This window comes from Mustela nigripes, chromosome 13 (genome assembly GCF_022355385.1).
Source record: "Mustela nigripes isolate SB6536 chromosome 13, MUSNIG.SB6536, whole genome shotgun sequence".
Lineage (NCBI taxonomy): Eukaryota > Metazoa > Chordata > Mammalia > Carnivora > Mustelidae > Mustela > Mustela nigripes.
In genome coordinates, this window is record NC_081569.1 from 4,757,532 (window position 1) to 4,780,873 (window position 23,342).

General features: G+C 44.0%; 1 protein-coding gene across 1 annotated transcript in view; it reads left to right on the forward strand.

The window, feature by feature from the left end:
- The first annotated feature begins 2,803 nt into the window (after positions 1–2,803).
- Positions 2,804–23,342, forward strand: part of IQGAP1 (IQ motif containing GTPase activating protein 1) — a 101,206-nt gene continuing 80,667 nt past the window's right edge. Inside the window, exons 1-2 of the mRNA XM_059371530.1 lie at positions 2,804–2,968; positions 4,722–4,821. Coding sequence (XP_059227513.1) covers positions 2,914–2,968; positions 4,722–4,821 — 155 coding nt within the window. The 5' untranslated portion in view covers positions 2,804–2,913. The remainder of the gene's footprint in view (positions 2,969–4,721; positions 4,822–23,342) is intronic.

Here is a 23,342-nt window from a genome sequence, read left to right on the forward strand (position 1 = left end):
AATAAATAAAATCTTAAAAAAAAAAAAAAAGACTCAGATTCTCTACCAGCTGAGCCAGCCACGTGCCCCTGAACTTGCAATGTTTAAGAAAATTTGGCTCAGTAGAGTGATAGCCTCGTATGTATAATTGAGTTGGTTTTAGACTTAAGCTTTAGGTTGAACTCTTACTAATTTTGCACATGTAACTGGGCCATCTAAGAGAAATTTAGATTCATTTATTTGTAAGTTTGATCTATAAGGATTGCTAAGCTTTGAAGGTTTCTAGGTTAGACAGTTGAAGAAATTATATAGAAACCCAGTAAATTAACTTTATAGACATAATTTGAAATGTTTGGAGATGTTGAATTAACTAAGTTTGTGAATGGGACCAAAAATTGTTCAAAGTTTCTGAAAAGTGATTGGTAAAATATGTCAGGTGTAGAATAATAAAATTTCTAAGCTGAACTTGAGCGTTTAGGAACTTTTGAATTTGTAAAAAATTAAACATTTGCCTGTTTTATTTATTTATTTTTTGAGAGAGAGCGAGCACCAGTAGGGGGTTGGAGGTGGAGAGGGAGAGAGAGAATCCCAAGTAGACTCTGCACCCAGTATGGTGGGCGGGTGTGGGGGGCTGGCTCTGACGACCCTAAGATTATAACAGAAGCCAAAATCGAGTCAGAGCTTAACCCCCTGAACCACCCCCAAAACCTAAATCCTTGCCTGTTTTTTCTTTTTTAACTTTATTTATTTGACAGAGAGAGAGAGAGAGAGATCACAAGTAGGCAGAGAGGCAGGCAGAGAGAGAGGGGGTAAGCAGGCTCCCTGCTGAACAGAGAGCCCAATTTTGGGCTCAATCTCAGGACCCTGAGATCATGACCTGAGCCGAAGGCAGATGCTTAACCTACTGAGCCACCCAGGTGCCCCCCTTGCCTGTTTTTTAATGAAAGGTATTTCATTCTAGGTCTTCAAGATTCTCATTTTATTTTGAAGAAAGACCGAAGAGATTGCAAATGGCTAGACCAAAAAGCCTCCAGTCAGGGGATGCCTGGATGGCCCAGTTTGTAGAGCCTGTGACTCTTGATCTCAAGCCCCACATTGGGGGGCAGAGCCTACTTAAAAAAAAAAAATAATAACCGCTAGTTTGTGAAGGGGCTTATTTGGCATGCTAAGGAACTTGGACCATATGCTGAAGGGTATAATAAGGAAACAATATAAAAAGGAGGAAAGCAAGGGCATTTGCACTTTAGGAAGAATATGCTTCTGACACTGGGGAGCTGGCTGGCAGAAGAGGGCATAGAGATGGTGACAGTCTGAGCAGTATGACAGAGGTGATAGAGACAAAAGCAAGGCCCTTCAGAATGCTGATTGGGTGTAGGGCATGAGGCAGGGAGCCAGGGAGCCAGGCCTTGTCCTGAAGGCCAAAGAGCACTTGCATTAACAGAGAAGACAGCAGGGACAGTCTGTGTTCAACACATTGTATTTGAAGTGTCTGCAGGATTTACAGGTGAAAATGTCCATTACACAGCTGAAAAGACTGAGTCAAGTCATCCACAGTCTGGTCTGGAAATGTACATTTACAGCTCTTGGGCAGTATAAGGTGAGCGGGAATAAAAATAGCGAGAAAGTCCGGGCAAAGGAAAAAGGGAAGAGGTTGAGGACAGAATTCCGTAGAATACCAGTACTTTAAGGGCAGGCCACAAGCCAAAAAGGAGAAGGGACATCCCTAAAAAGGGCAAAGAATCCCCTAAAGAAAGAAGAACTTGCCAAGAACAGAGGCAGGGAAACCAAGGGAAGGAAGCTTGGACGGTTCTCCTGCCTTAGCGATCACTTCTCAGATAGGAGGCGGGGAGCAGTTTGAATCTGGCGTCTGCCAGCGAATCTGGGAGGGGACAGGCCAGACCGTGCACCCGCGGAGGCAGTCTGGGTCCTGCTTTCAAACCACAAGAACACTTTGGGCCACTGCAAAGGACTCCTTCCTCCAACCCTTTGGTGCAAAGGAGTTTAGCTGGGTAGACAGGAGAAAAGAGGGGGCCGTCCTTTTATTTCAAGCCTTATTTATGTATGTATGTATGTATGTATGTATGTATGTATGTATTTATTTATTTATTTGACACAGAGAGATCACAAGTAGGCAGAGAGGCAGGCAGAGAGACAAGGGGAAGCGGACTCCCTGAGGAGCAGAGAGCCCCATGCCAGCTAGATCCACGACCCTGAGACCATAACCAGAGCTGAAGGCAGAGGCTCAACCCACTGAGCCACCCAGGCACTTGATTTCAAGACTTTTTTAAATTTTTATTTTTATTGTTATTTTTAAAAATTTTATTTATTTGACACAGAGAGAGAGAGCACAAGGAGGGGAAGCTGCAGAGAGAGGGAGAGAGAGAGAGAGAAGCAGGCTCCGGCTGAGCAGGGAGCTCTACGTGGGTCTCCATCCCAGCACCCGGGGGGTCCTGACCCGAGATGAAGGCAGAGGCGTCATCCACGGAGTCCCTCAGGTGCCCCTTTCTTAAACTTTGATGTGGATTTATTTAATGCTGAATTTCATCCCGGCCCATAAGCGCTTGTTTCTTCTGTAACACCTTTTTCTTCCGCGCAACCTCTACTCTACTCTGGTTTAGGAACACCTCTTTTTCCCCGTAAATCGGCCTTTTCAGTCCCCGACCTGCCCATGGGGCGGTGGCCCGCAGGGCAGGGCTCCAGGGCGGGGGCGGCCACCCCTGCTTAGCCGAGAGGACCTGCCTCCTTCCTTCCGCCTCCCGAGGGCGTCGCTGCGCGGGGCGGGGCCAGCAGGGCGGGGCGCGGGGGCGGGGCCGGACGGCGGGGCGGGGCCTCAGCCCGCCGGGCAGCCCGCGCACTCTGCAGGAGCTGCAGCTGCCGCCGGCCGCGCCTTCAAGGTCTCACCGCTTCCTCAGCAGAGACCCGGGCTCGGCCGCCATGTCCGCCGCGGACGAGGTTGACGGACTGGGCGTGGCCCGGCCGCACTATGGCTGTGAGTGCGGGGGCTCCGCGGCGCCGGGGCTTGGGGGCCGGGCTCGCTGCCTCCGGGGCGCCGGTTTCCCGGGGGCTCGCGCGGGCGGGAGGGTGCGGCAGGGCGGCTGCGGGCCGCGCGGACCCGGAAGAGCCGGCCGGGCCGGGCGGCGGGAGGGAGGGGTGGCGGGCCGCGAGGCGCCCAGCCGGGTCTCCGAGGCGGTGGCGAGGACGCGGGCGGCCTCCTCTCCGGGACCGGGACGCCGCGACCCTCGGCCCCACCCAGCGCCTCCCGCCTCGGAGTCCGCCTCCGGGAGCCGCCGAGATTTGGCGCGGGGGGGACGACCTCGGGTGAGGTGGCAGGAGGCCGGGGCAGGGCGTGTCCCGGAGACCCGGGCTCCCTCGCGCTTCGCGAGGAGGCGCTGCCCGACTGCTGCCTGCGAGCTGGCCCCGGGGTGCGGACCTGCCGGGCCCCAGGCCGGCGGAGAGGTGCGGCCCCGGGCGGGCCACTTCACCTTTCTCGGGTTTAGTTCCCTCGCACAATTTCAAAAATTAAAACAAGAAAGAAAGAAAAAAACCAGAACCCAACCCCATGACTTCCTCATTTTCTGAACCTCATTTTCTGCCGCTGTCCGTGGAACGTCATTGAACTGTAGGAGGTGGGAGAGCTGTGCCACCGGCCGAAGGCGAGCCCTTCGGAACCCGGAGATTTCGTTTTTAGTGTGTGTTCTCGGGATAAGGGTCCGTTTTTAGGATCATTTCACCCAACAGTTAGGTGTGCGGTACTGTGTCACTTTGTGAAATTAAAGATGAGTAAGATCAGGCCCTGCCTTCCAAGAACGTTTTAATCAGACAGGGACAGGTGTACAACCTAATGACAGGCAGGTGCCATAGAGATAAAAGGGGCAGAACCGGCCTGGCAGTAGGGTCGTGCGGAGGAGGGTCTTGGGGGAAGGCAGTGGGAACACAGGTAGCCTTCAGCAGCGAGCCTTGAACGACGCAAAGTCCGACGGGGCAGGGCGGGGTCAGAGAGGAAACTCGAGGAAAGAGCGTGAATTAAGGTCTTGAAGGGTAGAAGGGCACAGTGGTGGGATGAGAAGGGGCAGGGAGAGGGAGAAGAGTTTCTAAAAATAGTTGGGGCCAAACTGGGAAAGGCCTTGAGTGCCATCCCAAGGAATTTGGAGTTTATGCCCTACCCTGGGTGTCCATGAAGGAGGCAGGTTGACACGGATTGCCTGGGTTTGAATGTGGAGCCAAGCGCTGATTAGCGGTGGAGCGAAGAGCAAGCCAGCCTGTTACCTCATCTGTGAAACAGGAGGGATGATCACAGGACTGCTGTGGGACTTCAGTGAGAGGATGCACGGAAAATGCTTCGCACAGTACTGCCATTTAGTTCTCAGTGATTGCTGGCTTTGTTTATTAATAAAAAAGGGAAAATGACATGATCAGCTCTGTATCAAGACAGAGTCTGGCAGATAGACCAGAGCAGATCTGGGCCAAAATCTCAAGTCCGTATACTTTTTTCAAGTTACAATAAAATTTATTGTCTATATAGTAAACAATGTTTATGTTATCATAGGGGTTAGATGAATGTACTTGAAACCCCGTAATTGCCGTTCTAGGAAAGTCATTGTAGTACATCTGGCTGTCCATGTATCTCCACAGGTTACCCTGCCTCTTTCGGTGACTAACAGGAATTTGATGCTGTGGCATTCTTTTATTGCTCAGAAGGGTTATAGGTCCTTGTGTTTACATTCTTTTCTTTCATGTTTTAGCTGTCCTGGATAATGAGAGACTCACTGCCGAGGAGATGGATGAGAGGAGACGTCAGAATGTGGCTTATGAGTACCTTTGTCATTTGGAAGAAGCAAAGAGGTAAAGATTGGCCGGCTGGAGAGAAGGGAGCTGTTATGGTGTGAACACAGATAGAGATCTCGTTGAATGTGTTGTAGGTGTGACTGGAGGAGGCTGGTAGTTTGAAGGAGTAAGTATAGGTAGGGTATTTATTCATGGGAGCAAGTAGCCTTGATGGCAGTTTATTGTGAAACTCTTTGATGGGCACTTAAGTATTCTGAAAAATTTCCAGATATGTGTTGTTTGGTTCTGTGCTTATGATGCACATTTTGGGCACTACCAGCTGTTTGGGAGAAATAACAGTTTTTTTTTTTTTAACTTTTCTTTTCTTTCTTTCTTTTTTTTTTTTTTTAAGTAGGCTCCATACCCAACATGGGGCTCGAACTTAGGACCCTGAGATCAGGAGTCACATGCTTTATGCCTGAGCCAGCCAGGTGCCCCAGAAAGAGCATTTTTGAAGTTTGAAGTTCCTGGCCTTAATGTTTCACAGGTTCTTCACTGGTTTTAATATATGAATTGGATTCATTTTCTGCTTTGGTAGTGCTCTGGGAACAGGCCCGTCCATTTGGCAATGTCCAAAGTTTACCAAAGTCAGCATCCTCTGCTTTCTTTGTAAAGTGGGTGTATAGGGCAGCTTTTATTTTTCAGATGCTCCGACACCTTGCCGTCTTATTCTTGGAGTGTCAGTTCGCTATCAGTGGTTCATTTCTTTTGTTCTGTTGCCTGTGCTTCTTTACAAGGCCCCAGGGCAGATAGATGTAATTACAGATCATGTTTCCTATATGTGAGCTTTGGTGGAAAAGGCCAGTATGGGATAATGGAAGGTATTTGTGATCAAAGTCTCATGAAAATCAAGGGTGTTTCAAATGGTGCTAATAAACAAAGGTATTTTTGTTTGGTTTTGTTAATACTGAAAATCTTAAAGCAGTCTAGGAAAGTTCAGAGAATAATACAAAAAAAAAATCCTCGTATTTCTGAAGTTACAAGTGTTAGTCCTTTTCCTTTTCCTCTCAAAAGACCCAGTTGGAGTCCCTTTTGTGCCCCTTCCTGGTCCCGTTTTCCTTTTTCTGTCCCTGGTGTTCCCTCTGGCATGCTTTAGGTGTCCTGAATCGGGGCTGCTGCTTTTCTGAGCTTTAAAGCTTTTCCTTTAGACTAGGGGGAGGGGATTAATGATGGTTTAGGTGGGAAGAATGATAATAACACTTATTTTTCTAAATAGAAGGTTTAAACAGCAGGAAGTGAATATGTAATTAGAAAAGGGGATGTTTCCAAAAAAAAAAAAAAAAAAAAAGAAAGGAGGGGGATGTTTCTCATACAGAGTTTGTAAGGGCCCCATGGAGGGGGAGAAGGTTAAGTCCTCTGTTACTTAAACTGAACTAGATCTGGTTTTGGAAGGTCAAAGAATCTGAAAGCTGCAGCTGGCATCTGGGAGACCATCTTGTGCTCTGTGAAGCCTCTGGTGTCTCTGTTGAGGTGACTTGGGAATGAGAGGGAAGAACCCCAGCGCCCTTCCTTCCTCCATCTGAAGCACTTCTGCTTTTGTTTTAATCTTGGGTTTCCACACTGAAATTCCCTTTTAACACAGGCTCTCTTGGCTGCCACTCCCTTGCTCCACTGATGCAGTTCAGCTACTCCTCTGCTTGAACTCTTTCATTTCAGCGAGGACACCAGAGCCTGCGTTTGCATGGTCTACTTGTAGTTTTCTTGACTAAGCAGTAGCTTTTTTAAAAAAAGTCAATTCAGGGGTGCCTGGGTGGCTCAGTTAGTTAAGCATCCGCCTTCAGCTCAGTTCCTGACCCCAGGGTCCTGGGATCCAGCCCCACATCGGGCTCCTTGCTCAGTGGGAAGTCCGCTTCCTCTCCCCACTGCTTGTGCTAGCTCTCTCTCAAAAAAAAAAAAAAAAAAAAAAAAATCAATTCATACCGTTAGTTAGATCATCTGGGGAACTTAAAAATACAGATATTTGGGCCTTACCATAGAGATTCTGGTTCAGAAAATCTGGGCTGAAGGTCTAGACATCTGTATATTTTTGTTTTTATTTATTTATTTGTCAGAGAGAGCATAAGCAGAGGGAGCAGCAGGCAGAGGGAGAGGCAGGCTCCCTGCCGAGATTGGGATTCGATCCCAGGACTCTGGGATCATGACCTGAGTCAAAGGCAGTTGCTTAACTGACTGAGCCACCCACGGTTCCCTACATCTGTATGTTTTAAAGGCTTCCTGTGGTTCTGCTGGGCCCCCTTCACTGAGAAGCAAGATCCAGAAAGCTTTTAGAACTCGGCCTTATGCTGGGTTATGACAATCTGACCAGAATGGTGTTTTCTGTCAGTCACATTTCCTTCTCCGAGTGCTGTGGCAGCAAGGCACATTTCCATCTGCTCTGGAGTGCATTCCTTTCTGTCAGGTGTTTTTCCCAGAATTAAAAAGCAGCCTATTTCCTTAACATCCATGATCACCTGGAGGGTTCTTTAGCTGGACGCTTTTGCAAACTTAGGAAGTGCAGTGAGACATTGGTTACAGTCTTTATTTTTTATGCTTTGGGTTATAAGGAAGGGTAAAATTGTGGCACATTGCCCTCTTGGCCTGGCGTTGTGGAAATGTGCCTGGTTTGTTTTATGGAGGCAGTCATAGGATGCCGTGGTGGTGGTGGTTATTGTTGAAAGCTTTGAAGAGAAAATCAACTTTGGAGGCGTGTATTTGGATTTTACTACCAGAAAGGGCTTGGAAGAATCCCCTAGAAAAGAAGACTACTATCTCTACTGGCCATCTGAAGTGGGTGCTACCACCCCTAAAAAGCGTTTGAGGTAAACCACAGGCAAATCACCTGCCCTTCCGTATTTGTTGGGGCTTCAGCTCCTCTTGGGTTTTCTGCCCTGGTGAACCGGGCTCCACCTTGTGTGCGGCGAGGGCCACACTTTCCCGTCCAGCTAGAGCCTGGCTTACCTTTTCGGATTGGCCCGGATCCTGTTTCCTTCACAACCTCCACACCTCCCAAGTTGGAGGAGCCCCAGAGTCTGGAATTTACACCCCTTCCAAGTCCAGGGGGAAAGATCAGAGAGATCCAAGGGAGAAAAGGTTCCCCTCTTTGGTTCTATTTATAATACCGATGCTCCTCCCCTTCGAGTACAGGAGCTCCATTGTGTATCCTAGGACACTCCGTTTTCTCCCGTACCTGTAACAGAGCTCCTTCCCGAGAAGACTTGGAGATTGTGTAGAGAGCATGAATATGAGTGTGTGGAAACAGTGAGTGGAAGGGTGCTTATAGAGAAATGACAGTGTGTTGTGGTGTGGGTTTACGTTTCCCTCAAAGGTTAAGTGGGAGAATTCAGGAGTGGTTCCATAGAAGAGTGCACCAGGAGTGGTTGGAAAAAAGAGAATATAGAGATTCTGCTTTTTCCTATGTTTTGGAGAGTAGCTTTAATATGGAAATGAATAAAATATCATCTGAGGATTCAGGGCTTTTTGCTAAGGACTGCAAAGCAGACCAGGCATTTTAAATGTGGGTTTATTTTTTTAATTAAAAAAAATTATTTATTTGACGAGAGAGAGAGAGATCACAAGTAGGCAGAGGGAGTGGGGGAAGCAGACTCCCTGCCAAGTATAGAGCCCGAAGTGGGGCTCGATCCCAGGACTCTGGGATCATGACCTGAACCGAAGGCAGAGGCTTAACCCACTGGGCTACCCAGGCTCCCTAATGTGTGTGTATTTTTATGGGTTTATTTTTATCTTTTTGCCTGTTCTGATGGGCCTTACATTTGTTTTGGCTAAGGGGCAGTTGTAGAGGTGAATAACATTTCCATTTGGGGAGGCAAAATTTAAATGCATGAGGTACAGGAAGTGCTTGAGTCTCGGTCAGAAGGAAGTAATCGAGGGAAAGGTCAGAATGTCTACGTGAGCAGCCCCAAGAAGAGAACACATCAGGCCTGGCAGAGCAGGCAGCGTGCAGGTGAGGACAGTGCCTGAGCGGAGCCAGGAGAGAATTCAGTTAGGTTAAAGGTCACAGTAAGAAGGGTGATCGTAGCAGTCTTTGAGTTTGACGATGAAGTGTGCCTTCTTTCAGAGGCTTGCTGTTTTGGGCCACGTTCCTTTTGCTGTGTCCCTACCCCAGCTGAAGGGGCAGGGTACCCTAGCCCCTTGTAGAAGGGGAACTAAGGGTTCCAGCTGGTTGGAGACCGCCAGAGATGATATGGTGTTAACAAGAGCATAGCACCAGATAGAAACACTCTTCCTTCTCTAGTTTGGGGAAATTGAGAAAGGATCGTGAAAACAAATCCAGTCTTGAGAACAAATTCTCTTTTGTGCATATGTCTTTGTTGTTGACATTGAACAGGATGGGCTCTTCAGATCTCTCCTCCTCTTCATGGGATCAGAACTCCAGTAACATCTGGATATATCCAGGCTGGTACACCGCGATCATGAAAATAAGTTAAAGACGTTTAATTAGGCAAGAAAATAAAAAATGGTAGGTGAGGTGGCTCAGAAGAACAGCTTGCCCACTGGCTTCTAGAATCCCCAAATGGAGGAATATCACTTCATTTGTAGGAGGCTGATCCATGCTCTCCTCTTACAGATGGGAAAACTAATTTAGTTGCCTCATGAGACCCTGTGTGAGTAACGGGGCCATGTAAATGTCGTTACTTAATGGCACGTTTGACTGCAAGCTGGGTATACTCATGTATTCATAGTTATTAAAGTATGGGGTGGGATTTAGTCTTAATTTTTTTTTTTTTAAGATTTTATTTATTTGACAGAGAGAGAGAAGAGAGCACAGAGCAGGGGGAGCGGCGGGCAGAGAGAGAGGGAGAAGCAGGCTCCTCGCTGAGCAGGGATCCTGATGTGGGGCTCGATCCCAGAACCCTGGGATCATGACTTGAGCTAAAGCAGGCACTTAACTGACTGGCCCATGCACCCCTAGTCTTAACTCTTAAAATGATGACACAGATGAAAAAATCCCTATTCTCTTTTCTGAAGCTTACCTTGGTGCACCTGCTTTGGATAGACTTACTAATAAGAAGTTGGTTGCATTTAAAAGTGTATTGGAGCACCTGGGTGGCTCAGTGGTTAAGCATCTGCCTTTGGCTCAGATAATGAGCCCAGGGCCCTGGGATCCAGCCCTGCATCAGCCTCCCTGCTCAGTGGGGAGTCTGCTTCTCCCTCTCCCTCTGCCTGCTGCTCCCCCTGCTATTCTCTTTCTCTCTGTCAAATAAATAAATAAAATATTTTTAAAGAAGTATTTGTTAAAGTTCAAACTAAGAGTGCTTTTGCACATGGTAATAATGTTACAAATGGGAAGATTAGCTCCTAGTGTAGCCAGGAAAATGTTTTACTGCTGTTTACCCTGTGGTGTAGCTGAGACACTTAGCAAAAGTTACAATTTACAAATGTGGAGAGTAGGGATGCCTGGGTGGCTCAGTCAGTTAAATGTTGGCCTTCGGCTCAGGTCACCATCCCACAGTCCTGGGATGGAGTCCTGTGTCAGGCTCCCTGCTCCGCGGGGAGCCTGCGTCTCCCTCTGCCTGCTGTTCCCCCTGCTTGTGCCCACACTCTCTTTTTCTCTCACTCTGACAAATTAATAAAATCTTTTTAAAAAAATCTGGAGAGTAACCTGATACATATTAGGCAGTCATCTGTTAGTACTAAGCACTAAGTACTAAGAAAGGTCATATGACTTTAGTCTCATAATACTTATAATTAAATGAAACAGACATTTTAAAAGTCTGAACAAAACGTTTTTAAAATCTTGACGGTTGAGATACATGAAGTGAAAAGAATGAGGACTTTCAGTTTTGGCAGGTGTGATTTTTGATTCTGGTTTTGCAAGTTGTTTAAGTTGCAAAGTGAGTTGGTTAAGCATCACCTTTGGAGTGAGCCCAAGTTTGTACTTTGCAGAATGGAGACGCCCCGCATCTTACGGAGGTGCCTAAGGTGCCGTGAGGGCTACTTGCCCGGCACAGTGTCTGAGCTATGGTAGGGCTGCAGTGAACACTCAGTGGGTATATTGTCTGTCCTGGTCCCTGGGGCAAAAACAGATGTAATACGAAGATGATGACGTGTTAGTAAACATTTCTGGAGAATTATCTGGGCACTTTCAAGGTCTTAATGGTTGGTAGCTCTAGTTTTTCACTTCAGATTTAAGCTTTTGTTTGGAAGGAAACACCAGAAATAGAGGCTACCTCTAGGGAGTGGAGTGTGGGGGTGGAGGGTGTGAGAAGACTTTTCCTTTTTATTTTAGAACACTTTGGTATGTTTAAAATGCTTTTTACAGTGATCATAAATTTTGTAATACAGAAGAAAGGAAGGGCTTAAGTAAAAGGAAAAACCATCTATAAAATTTTTAGATAGTGGCATTCACAAAGTTAGACTTTTAAATTGCTATAGTATTGTCTTAATTACTATTTTCAGTGGTTACATAACATCCGTAAGTTATTTAGGCTAATTCCAGTTTAAAAATCATTGCTTTGATTGCTGGATAGTTTAAACATTTTTCCCATGTACCTGTTATCAGTTTTATTTTATTGTGCAAACTGTTGATGATGTTTGTCTAGTAGGGTCATGAGGTTAACTTTCATGAACTGTCATAATATGGACATCAATGTTCTCTTGTATTTTTTTTTTTAAGATTATATTTACTTATTTGACAGACAGAGATCACAAGCAGGCAGAGAGGCAGGCAGAGAGAGGAAGGGAAGCAGGCTCCCTGCTGAGCAGAGAGGCCGATGTGAGGGCTCGGTCCCAGGACCCTGGGATCATGACCTGAGCTGAAGGCAGAGGCTTTAACCCACTGAACCACCCAAGTGCCCCCCTTCCGTTGTATTTACTACCAACATTTTCTCTTGGTTTTCCATTTTTTTAAGTTTTTTTTTTTTTTTTAGGTTTATTTGACAGACAGAGATCACAAGTAGGTAGGAAGGCAGGCAAAGAGAGAGGCAGGGAAGCAGGCTTCCCACTGAACAGAGAGCCTGACTTGAGACTTGATCCCAGGACCCTGAGATCATGACCTGAGCCAAAGGCAGAGGCTTTAACTCACTGAGCCAGCCAGGCGCCCCTGGCTTTCCATTTTATTTATTTTTTTCCACTGTATAGAAGTTTTACTATTTTAATTTTTTCTGACTATTTTATTTTCATTTTATTTTTAAGTAATCTCTACACCCATTGTGGGGCTCCAGCCTACAACCCCGAGATCTGGAGTTGTGTGGTCCACTGAGCCAGCCAGTCATCCTTTGTACAGAAGTTTTAAATTTTATGCAGTTGAGGTGTTAAATCTTTCTCTTTGTAATTTCTTCTATAAATTCAATGCTTAGGTAGTTTCATTTCTCTAAAGCCTTGCTAAAGTGTGAAGTTTATATTGTTGGCTTTTCTTTGATTTAATGATTTAAATTTTTTTTAGAAATCTAGGTCTTTAAATCTTACGGTGTTTTCTAAATTATTCTGTCACTTGAAAGCAATCTTGGGGCGCCTTGGTGGCTTAAGCCTCTGCCTTTGGCTCAGGTTATGATTTCCTGGGATTGAGCACCCCCAGTTGGGCTCCTTACTCAGCGGGGAGTCTGCTTCTCCCTGTCCCTCTGCCCCCCCCACCCCATGCTCTCTCTCAAATAAAAACAAAAAACAAAACAAAACAAATAACCCACAATCTTTTTACTAGCTATTAGCAATTGATATCTACTTTGTCAAATATTAAATTGTGTATAGTTCTGTTTCTAGACTCTTCATTCTTCTATGGCGAAATATATTTCATTTTCCTTTTTTTTTTTTAAAGCTTTTATTTATTTATTTGATGGAGAGAGATGACAGCGAGAGAGGAAACACGAGCAGGGGGAGTGGGAAAGGGAGAAGCAGGCTCCCTGCTGATAACGGAGCCCAATTCACGGCTCAATCCCGGGACCCTGGATCATGCCTTGAGCCAAAGGCAGATGCCTAACGACTGAGCCACTCAGGCACCCCTTCTTTCTTTCTTTTTTTTTTAAGGTTTTATTTATTTTGTGGGGAGAGGGGCAGAGGGAGAGAGAGGGAATCCCAAGCAGATTCCCCCACTGTCCGCAGAGCCTGCCCCAGAGCTCAGTCCCACTACTGGAGCAGAAACCAAAAGTCTGGTGACACTCAACCCACTGAGCTACCTGGGTGCACCTGTATTTCATTTTTCTTGAGAAAATGTGTTGGACTTCATTTTCTTGTACTTACTGAGAAATATCTAAATGAAGCTATCTTGATTTATTTTTTATTTTTTTCAAGATTTTATTTATTTGACAGAGAACACAAGTAGGAAGAGAGGCAGGCAGAGAGGGAGAGGGGGAAGCAGGCTCTCTGCAGAGCAAAGAGCCTGCCTGATGCGGGGCTTGATCCCAGGACCCTGAGACCATGACCTGAGCCAAAGACGGAGGTTTAACCTACTGAGCTACCCAGGCACCCCAAAGCTAACTTGATTTTAGCGCCGTACAAGTAACTTTTTTTTTTTTTTAACAATTTTTCATTATTTGAAACTTGGAAAATTCTTGTTTCTCAGTGTTTCCTCAAGTTACATATTAGAGTTGATGTTGGCTTGGTAATTTTGCCTGTTATGTGGAAACTCTTGATTTATGTTATCTTTTTTGTTTTAGCTCTAGGAAGTTGTTGAACCTTTGTTAGTTGGTTCTGATTTTTTATTCTGATTTATTATTGGTTATTATTGGTTTTATTTTGGGGTGTCTGTTGGTAGGTTAGATCTGTATAGTTTGTTTTATGGCTCTTTATCATTTTGTCTGTTTTATCAGCATTCTAGATATGTGTCTCACATCTATCTTCTGATTTACTGATTTGATTTTTTTTTAAAGATTTTATTTATTTATTTGACAGATCACAAGTAGGCAGAGAGGCAGGCAGAGAGAGAGGGGGAATCAGGCTCCCCGCTGAGCAGAGAACCCGATGTGGGGCTCGATCCCAGGACCCTGGGATCATGACCTGAGCCGAAGGCAGAGGCTTAACCCACTGAGCCACCCAGGCACCCCCTGACTTGATTTTCTAATGTCTTGATTTTTTTCCTGGTCTGTTAATGACAGTTGCTCTGTCCTACTGCAGTTTTCATTTTGGACTGTTAACTCCTTTTCCCTCTCTGTTCTTGTTAACAGATGAAATGGTCTTTAATTAGTTCATGAAGAATAGTGTGACACATATAGCATTCTTTTCAGGCAGAAGAAAGGAGCTTGCAGCCAGGAGTTGGGTTTAATACTTCACCAGTTCCCCTTATTTTCAGTAAGTCTTGGAGTGGGTGTGGCCACAGGAAACCAGTGTTAGTTGGCTGGCTAAGTGTGTGGATTGTCCAACAGTCAAGATTGGGAAAGTCTAACTGGGCTAAGTGGGCCATCCATCTGATCAAATTTGGCATATATTTCTTGCCTTCAAGGTCAGAGTAACAGTTGTGTTTATATATTTTAATGTTCCCAGTGAAAAAATAGTAAAAATCTATTTGAGGACCTACATTGGCATGTTTAAGGAATTTAATTTTCTGGCTTTGCATGGTGACCTGTCCCTGATTTCAGTGTAATTTCTTCTGCTTCAAAGTTTAGCACTTTGGGGATATCTGTCGGTAGCAGGACCTGTTTTGAACATTTTTAAGCCATGTGGCATTTGATAAACTAATTCCTCGCTGTTTGCAATTGAGCTGCTGAATAAACTCCTTCACGGGAAGTATTTGTATAAGAAAGTGCTGGTAGGCAAAGTGAGACCATCCGGAAGTGATTCATCTGACTGGGGCTGTTTGTTTAAAATTTGGGACTTGGTTGCCTAGAGACGGTATCTTTGAGCAGACTGAGTGAAGTGCCACTTGAGTACGGAGGCTTGCCTCCCCACCTGATTGAATCATGACTCTGCCGCTTGGTTTTTCTCCCAGGTTTTCTGATTTGATCCCTTTGCCTTGATGTGTGTGATTCAAACATCATAAACATATAATAAGTGGAAGATCTGGTTAATGTTTTACCTTGGAGAAAAAGTTTACTTGCTTAAACTTGGATGTTTTTAATTTTTTCTTCTAATTCTATGTCAGGAAGAATTACTTTGTCATTTTTTAATAAGGCATTTTATTACAGAAACCTCAATAGATACTTTTACAACAGCTAAAAGGAAACAGACTAAAACCCCAAAACCCAACCCTGCAGTTTGCAAGGACGTCATACTAGAAGGTATTTTCTGTCTGCCTCAAGATCACGGTCCTCCTCTGCCTCTTCACTGTCACCCTTGGGACCATTTGTTACTATTTCGTGAGCAGTTACTGCACTCCTGGCGCTGTGCTTACTGCTTTCCTTGTGTGCTCTGACCAGCTAGTCTGGAAGCCCCTCGAGGTACTTATTCTTATCTACATTTAACAGAACAGAAAGCAAGGCTGGAGGCTGACTCGCCCATCCAGTAAGTGGTAGATCCGGATTTCAGGTTTGGCAAGTACTTACAGGGTCAGTCTGCCACTTAGTTCTACTGCTTCTAAAAATACTGATAGCAACCATCACTACCGGTAATGCAGCAGAATGATGATGGACTTGATATACAGCACAACTGTGAGATAGGCATTATTTTTACAGAGGGGGAAAAAATGAGTTAGTATCCCTCGCCTGATAGTCTTGTAACTCTCCGTGCACTTCTGAGCCTGCTCTGGGTGACCCTAGTACTACTGGTGCTGTCAGCCTCTCTAGGCCTGGAAGGGGCGACATGTCAGCCCACCGTTTAAGTCTACTGGTTCCTGGAGTTGGTAACTGCCAGGCTGTCCTACGGGCGAGGTACTGTCTGCGCCTGCCTGCTGCTTGCTGCGGTCTCTGGCTTGCCCCTCTGACTGTCTCACGACAGTTCTCTGATTGTCTCATGTCTTTGTTTTGTTTTGATTTGTCTCATAGCTTAGTGTCTGACTAGAGTGTTGGATTTTGTCTTATACTTTCTTTATTCAGTGGAGAGCTAAAGATAGTGATGGACATACGTAAGTAGCTATTAAATGTTTGTTGATCTGGGGGGGCGCCTGGGTGGCTCAGTGGGTTAAAGCCTTTACCTTCTGCTCAGGTCATGATCCCAGGGTCCTGGGATCGAGCCCCACATCGGACTCTCTGCTCGGCAGGGAGCCCGCTTCCCTCTCTCTCTCTGCCTGCCTCTCTGCTTACTTGTGATCTCTCTCTGTCGAATAAATAAATAAAATCTTTTTAAAAAATGTTGATTGGTAAAAGATTTATTCATGCTTATGAGAGACGTAGTAAACATAGGGTCTCGTGGCTGGCTCAGCCATGAACATGCAGCTCTTGATCTCAAGGTTGTGGGTTTGAGCCCCAAGTTGGGTGTAGAGATGACTTAAAAAATAAAATCTAAAAAAAAATATGATGAACGTAAAATCTAAGTTTAGGGAATTTTGTAGGTGTCTAGAAGCATGATACTGGCCTGTGACAAATGTGTATACTTAACTTTTTTGACCTAACTCCTGCTCACAAAGACTTTTCCTGGAAATGGAAATGGATGCAATAGAGATGATGGAGTAAAATACGGGGGCTCTGGGGAGGCCAGAGAGTTCCCAATTGGTTTCCTTGTTCACAGCCTGGGATCTACTTTTGATTTAGCTTAGAAAAGCATTTCTTCTTCCCACTTGCTTGTTTTTTTAAATAATGACCTCATGCAGACAGGAGTGGCAAACTGGATTGGAAATTGCCTTGGATCGTTTGGCAAGAGCTGTATTTTTTGGTGTTGTGGGTGGAGGAAAGTCCTGTCTAAAGGCCTCTATTTCTTCTTTACTCAGAATACCTTCCTGTTGACTCACTGGAAATCATAATGAAAAGCAGAAGGAGCACTGGAGAGGTAGCTGCCAGCCCAGGGCTTGGCTTCTGTTGGGGCAGATGTCTGGGGACTGAGAGGATGCTGGCTTGAGGCAAAATTGTAAGACTTTTGTAGTGGAAGGAAAATACTATTGTTGTAATGGGTATTTATCCATAACGTAGAAAATATCTGTTTCTGGGGATAATTACTCAGCCACATCAAAATCAAAATATTCTCTAGAATAGGATTAATTAGTGTTCCTAAAAACTGAAGCAGAAGAAACTGAAGTATAAAGGGAGCTAATGGGGAAAAATTGAAAAGAAGGAGGAAAAACCGATGATCATTGTAGTAAAATGATATGAAAATAAATAGAAAAAGCCTCGGGGCACTTGGGTGGCTCAGTCTTTAAGTGTCTGCCTTTGGCTCAGGTCATGACCCTGGAGTCCTAGGATAGAGCCCTACTATCATGCTCTCCGCTCAGCAGGAAGCCTGCTTCTCCCTCTCCCACTCCCCCTGCTTGTGTTCCCTCTCTTGCTGTCTCTCTCTGTCAAATAAATAACAAATCATAAGAAAAAGCCTCACAGTATAGCCAGTCATTTCATTATGAATAACATATGCTGGCACTCCTGGGTGGCTCAGTCAGTTAAGCAGCTGCCTTCTGCTCAGGTCATGATGCTGGGGTCCTGGGATCAAGCCCCTCATCCAGCTCCCTGGTCAGCAAGGAGCCTGCTTTTCCCTCTCTCTCTGCTTGCTGCTCTCCCCACTTTTGCCCGCTCTGTCTCTGTCAAATGAAATCAAATCAAAACAAAACAAAACCCAAATAACATGCAGGTCAGATGACCTTTAGAACAGCTATAAGGAAACAAAATATACTTACTACTTACAGGACTATTGCAACAAAATGTCTTTCTGCCCTGAAAACATACTGTTCTATCATTAGTCTGGACAGTGTTTCTTAATCATTGGTTGAATTGGTAGTGCTAAGCAGTGGTTTGACTCTGAGGGTTTTCCTTTAAAAACTTGAGAATTCCCCCCAAAATATTTTTTAGGTAGATTTTAGTTTTTTAACTAAAACTTTTTTCCTAATCGTTAAAAAAAAAAAGAGAAAGATAATACATGAACCTGTCTTAGAGTCTATGCTGGGGTATACAGTGAAAAGCTGTGTCCCAGCCACCCAGTTTTTCTCCAGATGGAACCACTGTCATGAATGCATGTGCTTCAGTATTCAGTATGTAGAGATACAAGTCACTTTTATTTCCTTCTTTAGAAGCGATAGTGCACTGTACACTTTGCTTTGCATCTTGTGACTTATTCCACATGAGTACATTAGAGTGCCGCATTTTTTTAAAAGATTTTATTTATTCATTTGAGAGAGAGAGACAATGAGAGCAAGTGAGCACGAGAGGGGGAAGGTCAGAGGGAGAAGCAGACCTCCGCTGAGCAGGAAGCCCGATGTGGGACTCCATCCTGGGACTCCAGGATGATGACCTGGGCTGACAGCAGTCGCTCAACCAGCTGAGCCACGCAGGTGCCCTAGAGTGCCACATTTTTATCTCCACATTTGCACGCTCTTCTGTGTATAGATTTAACCTACCGGTGCACATTTCCCCCAACTTTGTTATTATAAATAGTCTTCTAGTTAGCAACTTTTTGTGTTTGCCATCTCATGCTTGTGCATATTCTTGGAGGGTAAATTTCTAAAAGTGGAATTTCGGAGTGTGTACATTTAGTTTTGATAAATATTGTCAACTTTCTCGGTGGAGGGTTGTTCCATCCTCAATATATGAGAGGGCTGGCTTACCCATAATTTTACCAGCCTGCAGTATGAATAGTTTTTTTGAGTATTTGTGAATTTTGGAGGTGAAAAATGGTATTTCCTTGTAGTTTCATTTTCAGATTATCTAATTTTGAGTGAAGCTGAGCATCTTTTAAAAAAACTTTAATTGGGGCGCCTGGGTGGCTCAGTGGGTTAAAGCCGCTGCCTTCGGCTCAGGTCATGATCCCAGGGTCCTGGGATCGAGCCCCACATCGGGCTCTCTGCTCAGAGCAGGGAGCCTGCTTCCTCCTGTCTCTCTGCCTGCCTCTCTGCCTACTTGTGATCTCTCTCTGTCAAATAAATAAATAAAATCTTTAAAAAAAAATAAATAAAATAAAAAACTTTAATTTTTTCTTTCTTTCCTTTTTTTTTTTTTTTTTAAAGGTAGGCTCCACACCCAATGTAGGGCTCAAACTTTTAAAACCATGAGCTGAAGAAACCATGTGCTCTGCCAACAGAGCCAGCCAGGCATCCCTGAGCATCTTTATACGTGTCTAAAAGCCAGATGTATTTCTTTTTCTGTCAGCTGTTTTAGTTGAACTCTTTGCTCATTTTTCTGTTGAGTCATTGACTTTTTTTTTTTTTTTTAAAGATTTTATTTATTTGAGAGAGTGTGCAAGAGAATAAGCACAAGTGGGTTGGGGGCAGAAGGAGAAGCAGACTCTGCTGAGCAGGGAGGCCATTGTGGGCTCGATCCTGGGATTCCAGGATCATGACTTGAGCCAAAGGCAGGTGTTTAACCAACTGAGCCACCCAGGCACCCGAAGTTCTGGCTTTTCTTACTGACTTGTAAGAGCCCTTTATATATTGAGGGAATTGACTCATTAATAGAGTCAATAGAGAATAAAGAAATTGACTCATTAATAGAATGTGTTTTAACAACATAGTTTTATTTCATTTTGTTCAGGTTTCCCACTAATGCTATTTCCCATTAATGGAACTACTTTGTCCTGTACCTAGACACTCCATTTGCAACTATACCCCAGTATAGGATGTCACATTTTATCACTATTAAAGCTCATCATTAGATTCAAGGTATTTTGAAAGCAGAACTGTCATGCAGTGTATTAACCCATCACTCCAGCAATAAGGCAAACTCAAATTCAATCAGTACATATCGCTGATAAGTGCCAATAAAAATGTTTTACCTGTAACACTCCCTAAAGAGCTTTCTTTGAATTTAAAACCTAATAGCTCCTTTCTTCATTGAGATAAAATTCGTAACATAAATTTGCCATGTTTAACCATTCTAAAGTATGCAATTCAATACTTTTTTTCGGTATATTCACAATGTTGTGCAGTCACCATGACTATTTAATTCCAGAAAATTTTCACCCCCAGAAAGCCCACACCCATTAGGCAGTCACTCCTCATCTAGCAGCTCTTTTTGAATATGGTTTATTCAACCGGCTCTATATCTTAACCTCCTTACAGCCTGGTCCACATTTATCCAACCTGTCACTGAAGTTGCATGAGACATACTTGTAAATGCCTTGCTAAAACCTACACATTACTGTGTTTCTCTGATTCACCAATCTGGTGACCCTGTCCAAGAGGAAATGATGTTAATGTGAAAGGGCTTGTCTTGAGAAGTCCTAGCTGAATCCTAAGTGTCACTTCTTTCCTCACTAAGTGCTCATAAGCCATCTGTTTGACGTTATGCTAGGAATTCTGCCCGAGACTCATTTGCTAGACAACAATTTGTGATACCTTCTCTTCCTTTTTAATAATTAATACATTTGCCCTTCTCCACTTTTAAAAACCACATTAAAACCAAAACAAAACAAAGCAAAAAACAAACAAAAAACAAAAAAACCACACTTCTGCCTAATGCCTTAAAGATTACTGATGACAGCTCATCAGTTATACCTACAATAATGGCTTTAATTTAAGCTAAGCCAAGAACATGAGAACTCTGAAGAATAGAAAGAAACTGCAGATAAAACATGTAACAGTTGAGAACTGACCATAAACATGCCCCAAATTCTTATATGAAGTAGTCTCTCAAATCCATCATTCTGGCAAAGAACAGCATTTCTCAATCCAATATATACTGGAACAGGAGTACCTGAGTAGCTCAGTTGGTTAAGCATTGGGCTCTTGGTTTGGGCTCAGGTCAGGATCTCTGGATGGTAAGATCCAGCCCCTGGACTGGCTCTGCGCTCAGCAGGGAGTCTGCTTGAGATTCTCGCTCTCCCTATGCCCCCTGCTCAGCTTACAGTCTCCCTCTCTCCCTCTTTCTAAAGTAAATAAATAAAATCTTAAAAACAAAACCCCACAATTGTGGAACAAGAGTCCTTTTAAGAAGGATGGTCTGTGAGAAGAGTCTGATAGTAAACTAGGTTTGAGAAATACTGTTTATACTATCTTCTCCCTTGGAGAGTCAGAATTTACAGCCCATGATGAAGATTAACCCACAGAGGAAATAATCTCTTTAATTTGGCTTAATCCATGATTTCTGAAGTTTGACTACTAAACACTTTCTTTCTTAATTCCATAATACTCATTAGTAGAATATACCTCAAAAAATAGTGATCTGGAAAGTCAGCCACACAGTGTTCAAATCCTGAATTGTATTCTCCTTTAGCACAAAGAATAAATTATGTAGCTTGGCAAGTTGATTCATCTCTAAACAGTATATATGCCAAAGCTGTTAATTTAAAACCTGTTTCCTCAATGCCAACTTCATTACACACTATTAATCTTTTTTTTAATGGCACAATACAACTTGCTTGAATGTACTCTGGAAAATTCTAGCTAATTTCTCTAAAATGATCTTTTTATGTTGAATTAATAGAAATGTGGCATATGCAAAAGGAAGAGGTTCTTTCACTGTCCTCTGTGTTGGTCAGGGGCTACCTGAAGTTGGTCTTCAGGTCTGGAGGCCATAATTTAAGAGGGATCTTGACAATAGTCTAGAGTAGGGATGGTAGATAGTGGCGGGATTCTTTCACACCTGCAGCAGGCCCTGCTGATAGATCAGAATCCTTTTCAACATAAGACCTGAGGAGCCACTCCCAATCAGTGGGAGTTGGTCCACTGGTTGAGACACGATTATTGCTCAAGGACTAGGGCATGTTGAATGAGCCTAACCAGAATGATCAGAGGTCTATAAATTACGATGTATGAGGAATCATTGAGAGGACTCAGATTATTTAATATGGAGACAGGAGTTAGGGGGACTCTAGAAATGTAGAATCTCAGAAGTGCAATAGTCATCCAGTATAGGAATTCATTCAACTGTTAACATCTTGCCTATGTTATTTTTTAAAAGATTTATTTATTTGAGAGAGAGAGTGTGTGAGCATGTGTGCAGAAGGGAGGGAGAGGGAGAGAGTCTTAAGCAGACTGTCCTGGGTGCAGAGCTCGATCTCATGACCCTGAGATCACGACCTGAGCCAAAACCAAGAGTCAGATGTTTAACTGGTGTGCCACCCAGGCCCCCCAACATTTTACATACATCATTTAAAAAATCCCTGAAAAATGGAAGAGGGGTTCAATTTGTCACGTGTGGTCACAGAGGAACAGAACCAAGCAATGGAAATCTGCTTAATATGAGGAACTTTTTTTTTAAAAGATTTTATTTATTTATTTGTTTGTTTGTTTATTTATTTATTTAAGAGAGAGAGAGAGGAAGAACAAGTGGCAGATAGAGGGAGAGGGAGAAGCAGGGTCCCCATGAGCCAAAGTAGATTCTTAATCGACTGAGCCAACCAGGAGCTCCAAATACGAGGAACTTTATAACAATAAGAATAAAGATATGGTGGGGCACCTGGGTGGCTCAGTCGGTTAAGCGGCTGCGTTTGGCTCTGGGCATGATCCCAGGCTCCTGGGATCAAGCCTCGAATCAGACTCCCTGCTCAGTGGAGAGCCTGCTTCTCCCTCTCTCTCTTCCTGCTGCTCTCCTGCTTATGCTATCTCTCTGTCAAATAAAGAAATAAAACCTTTAAAAAAAAAAAAAGAAAGATATGGTAAAATCTTTACCAAATATAAGGAACTTTATAATAGTAAGAAATCTCAAAAAAAAAAATTCCCAAAAAATGTGCTTTGGAAAAATCCATGTTGCAAAAGATTTTTAAGCATAGACTGTACAATAGCTGATGGAAGATTTTGTTCTAACCTAAGTACTTCTTGAGTTACTCAAAACAGTTTTTATTTTCATTTCCTGTGTTACTAAGAGGTACTTTGATTTTAAATGAACATTAAAAAAAAAAAAGATTTCATGATTTATTTGAGAGAGAGAGAGAGCACGAGACAGGGGAGGGGAAGAGGGAGAAGCTGGGAGCCTGACCGACGTGGGGCTGGATCCGAGGACCTCGGGATGGTGGCCTGAGCTAAAGGCAGATGCTCAGCTGCCTGAGCCACCCGGCGCCCCTAAGTAATTTGATAACATTCTGTTGCTCTTCTTCTTCTTTCTGACATGGCTGAAACACTGGGGAAAAGCACTTTGTATAAAATAAAACAGGTAGAAAGCATTTCTGGGCTCTGTTCAGGCCCCTCTGAACTAGAACTGCAGAAGATGACAGCAGCTCAATTCAGCCTGTCCTTAGTGGGTGTGCAGATTGATCGGACGGATAGGGCATCACCATTTCAGAAGTTACTCAACATCAAAGGCTGAAAGGTCTAACTGATGTCACAAGACGACCTACAGCTGCCAGTGAAATGATGCAGTTAAATGTGTGAGAGTTTAGATGAGGGAAAGGTTATTTTATGGCTGAGTTTTGCAAGATAAGCTGAAATTAGAAGGGAGAGAAGGCAAAGTATAAATACACATGTTTCTGTCTTCCTTTAGAGTTGAGACTGTCTTTTTCTCCTTGGTATCCAGGAGCGCCCCTTCCACAGGGCTTTTCCACAAAGTAGATGCTCATTTGAATTGGGGCAAAGTGTATGGAGTGTGGGCGTCGGGGTGGTGAAGGGACTTTCAGTGTTGTGGGGATAGGAGCTTATGATGATATTAGTATTAGTACTTGGTTATGAT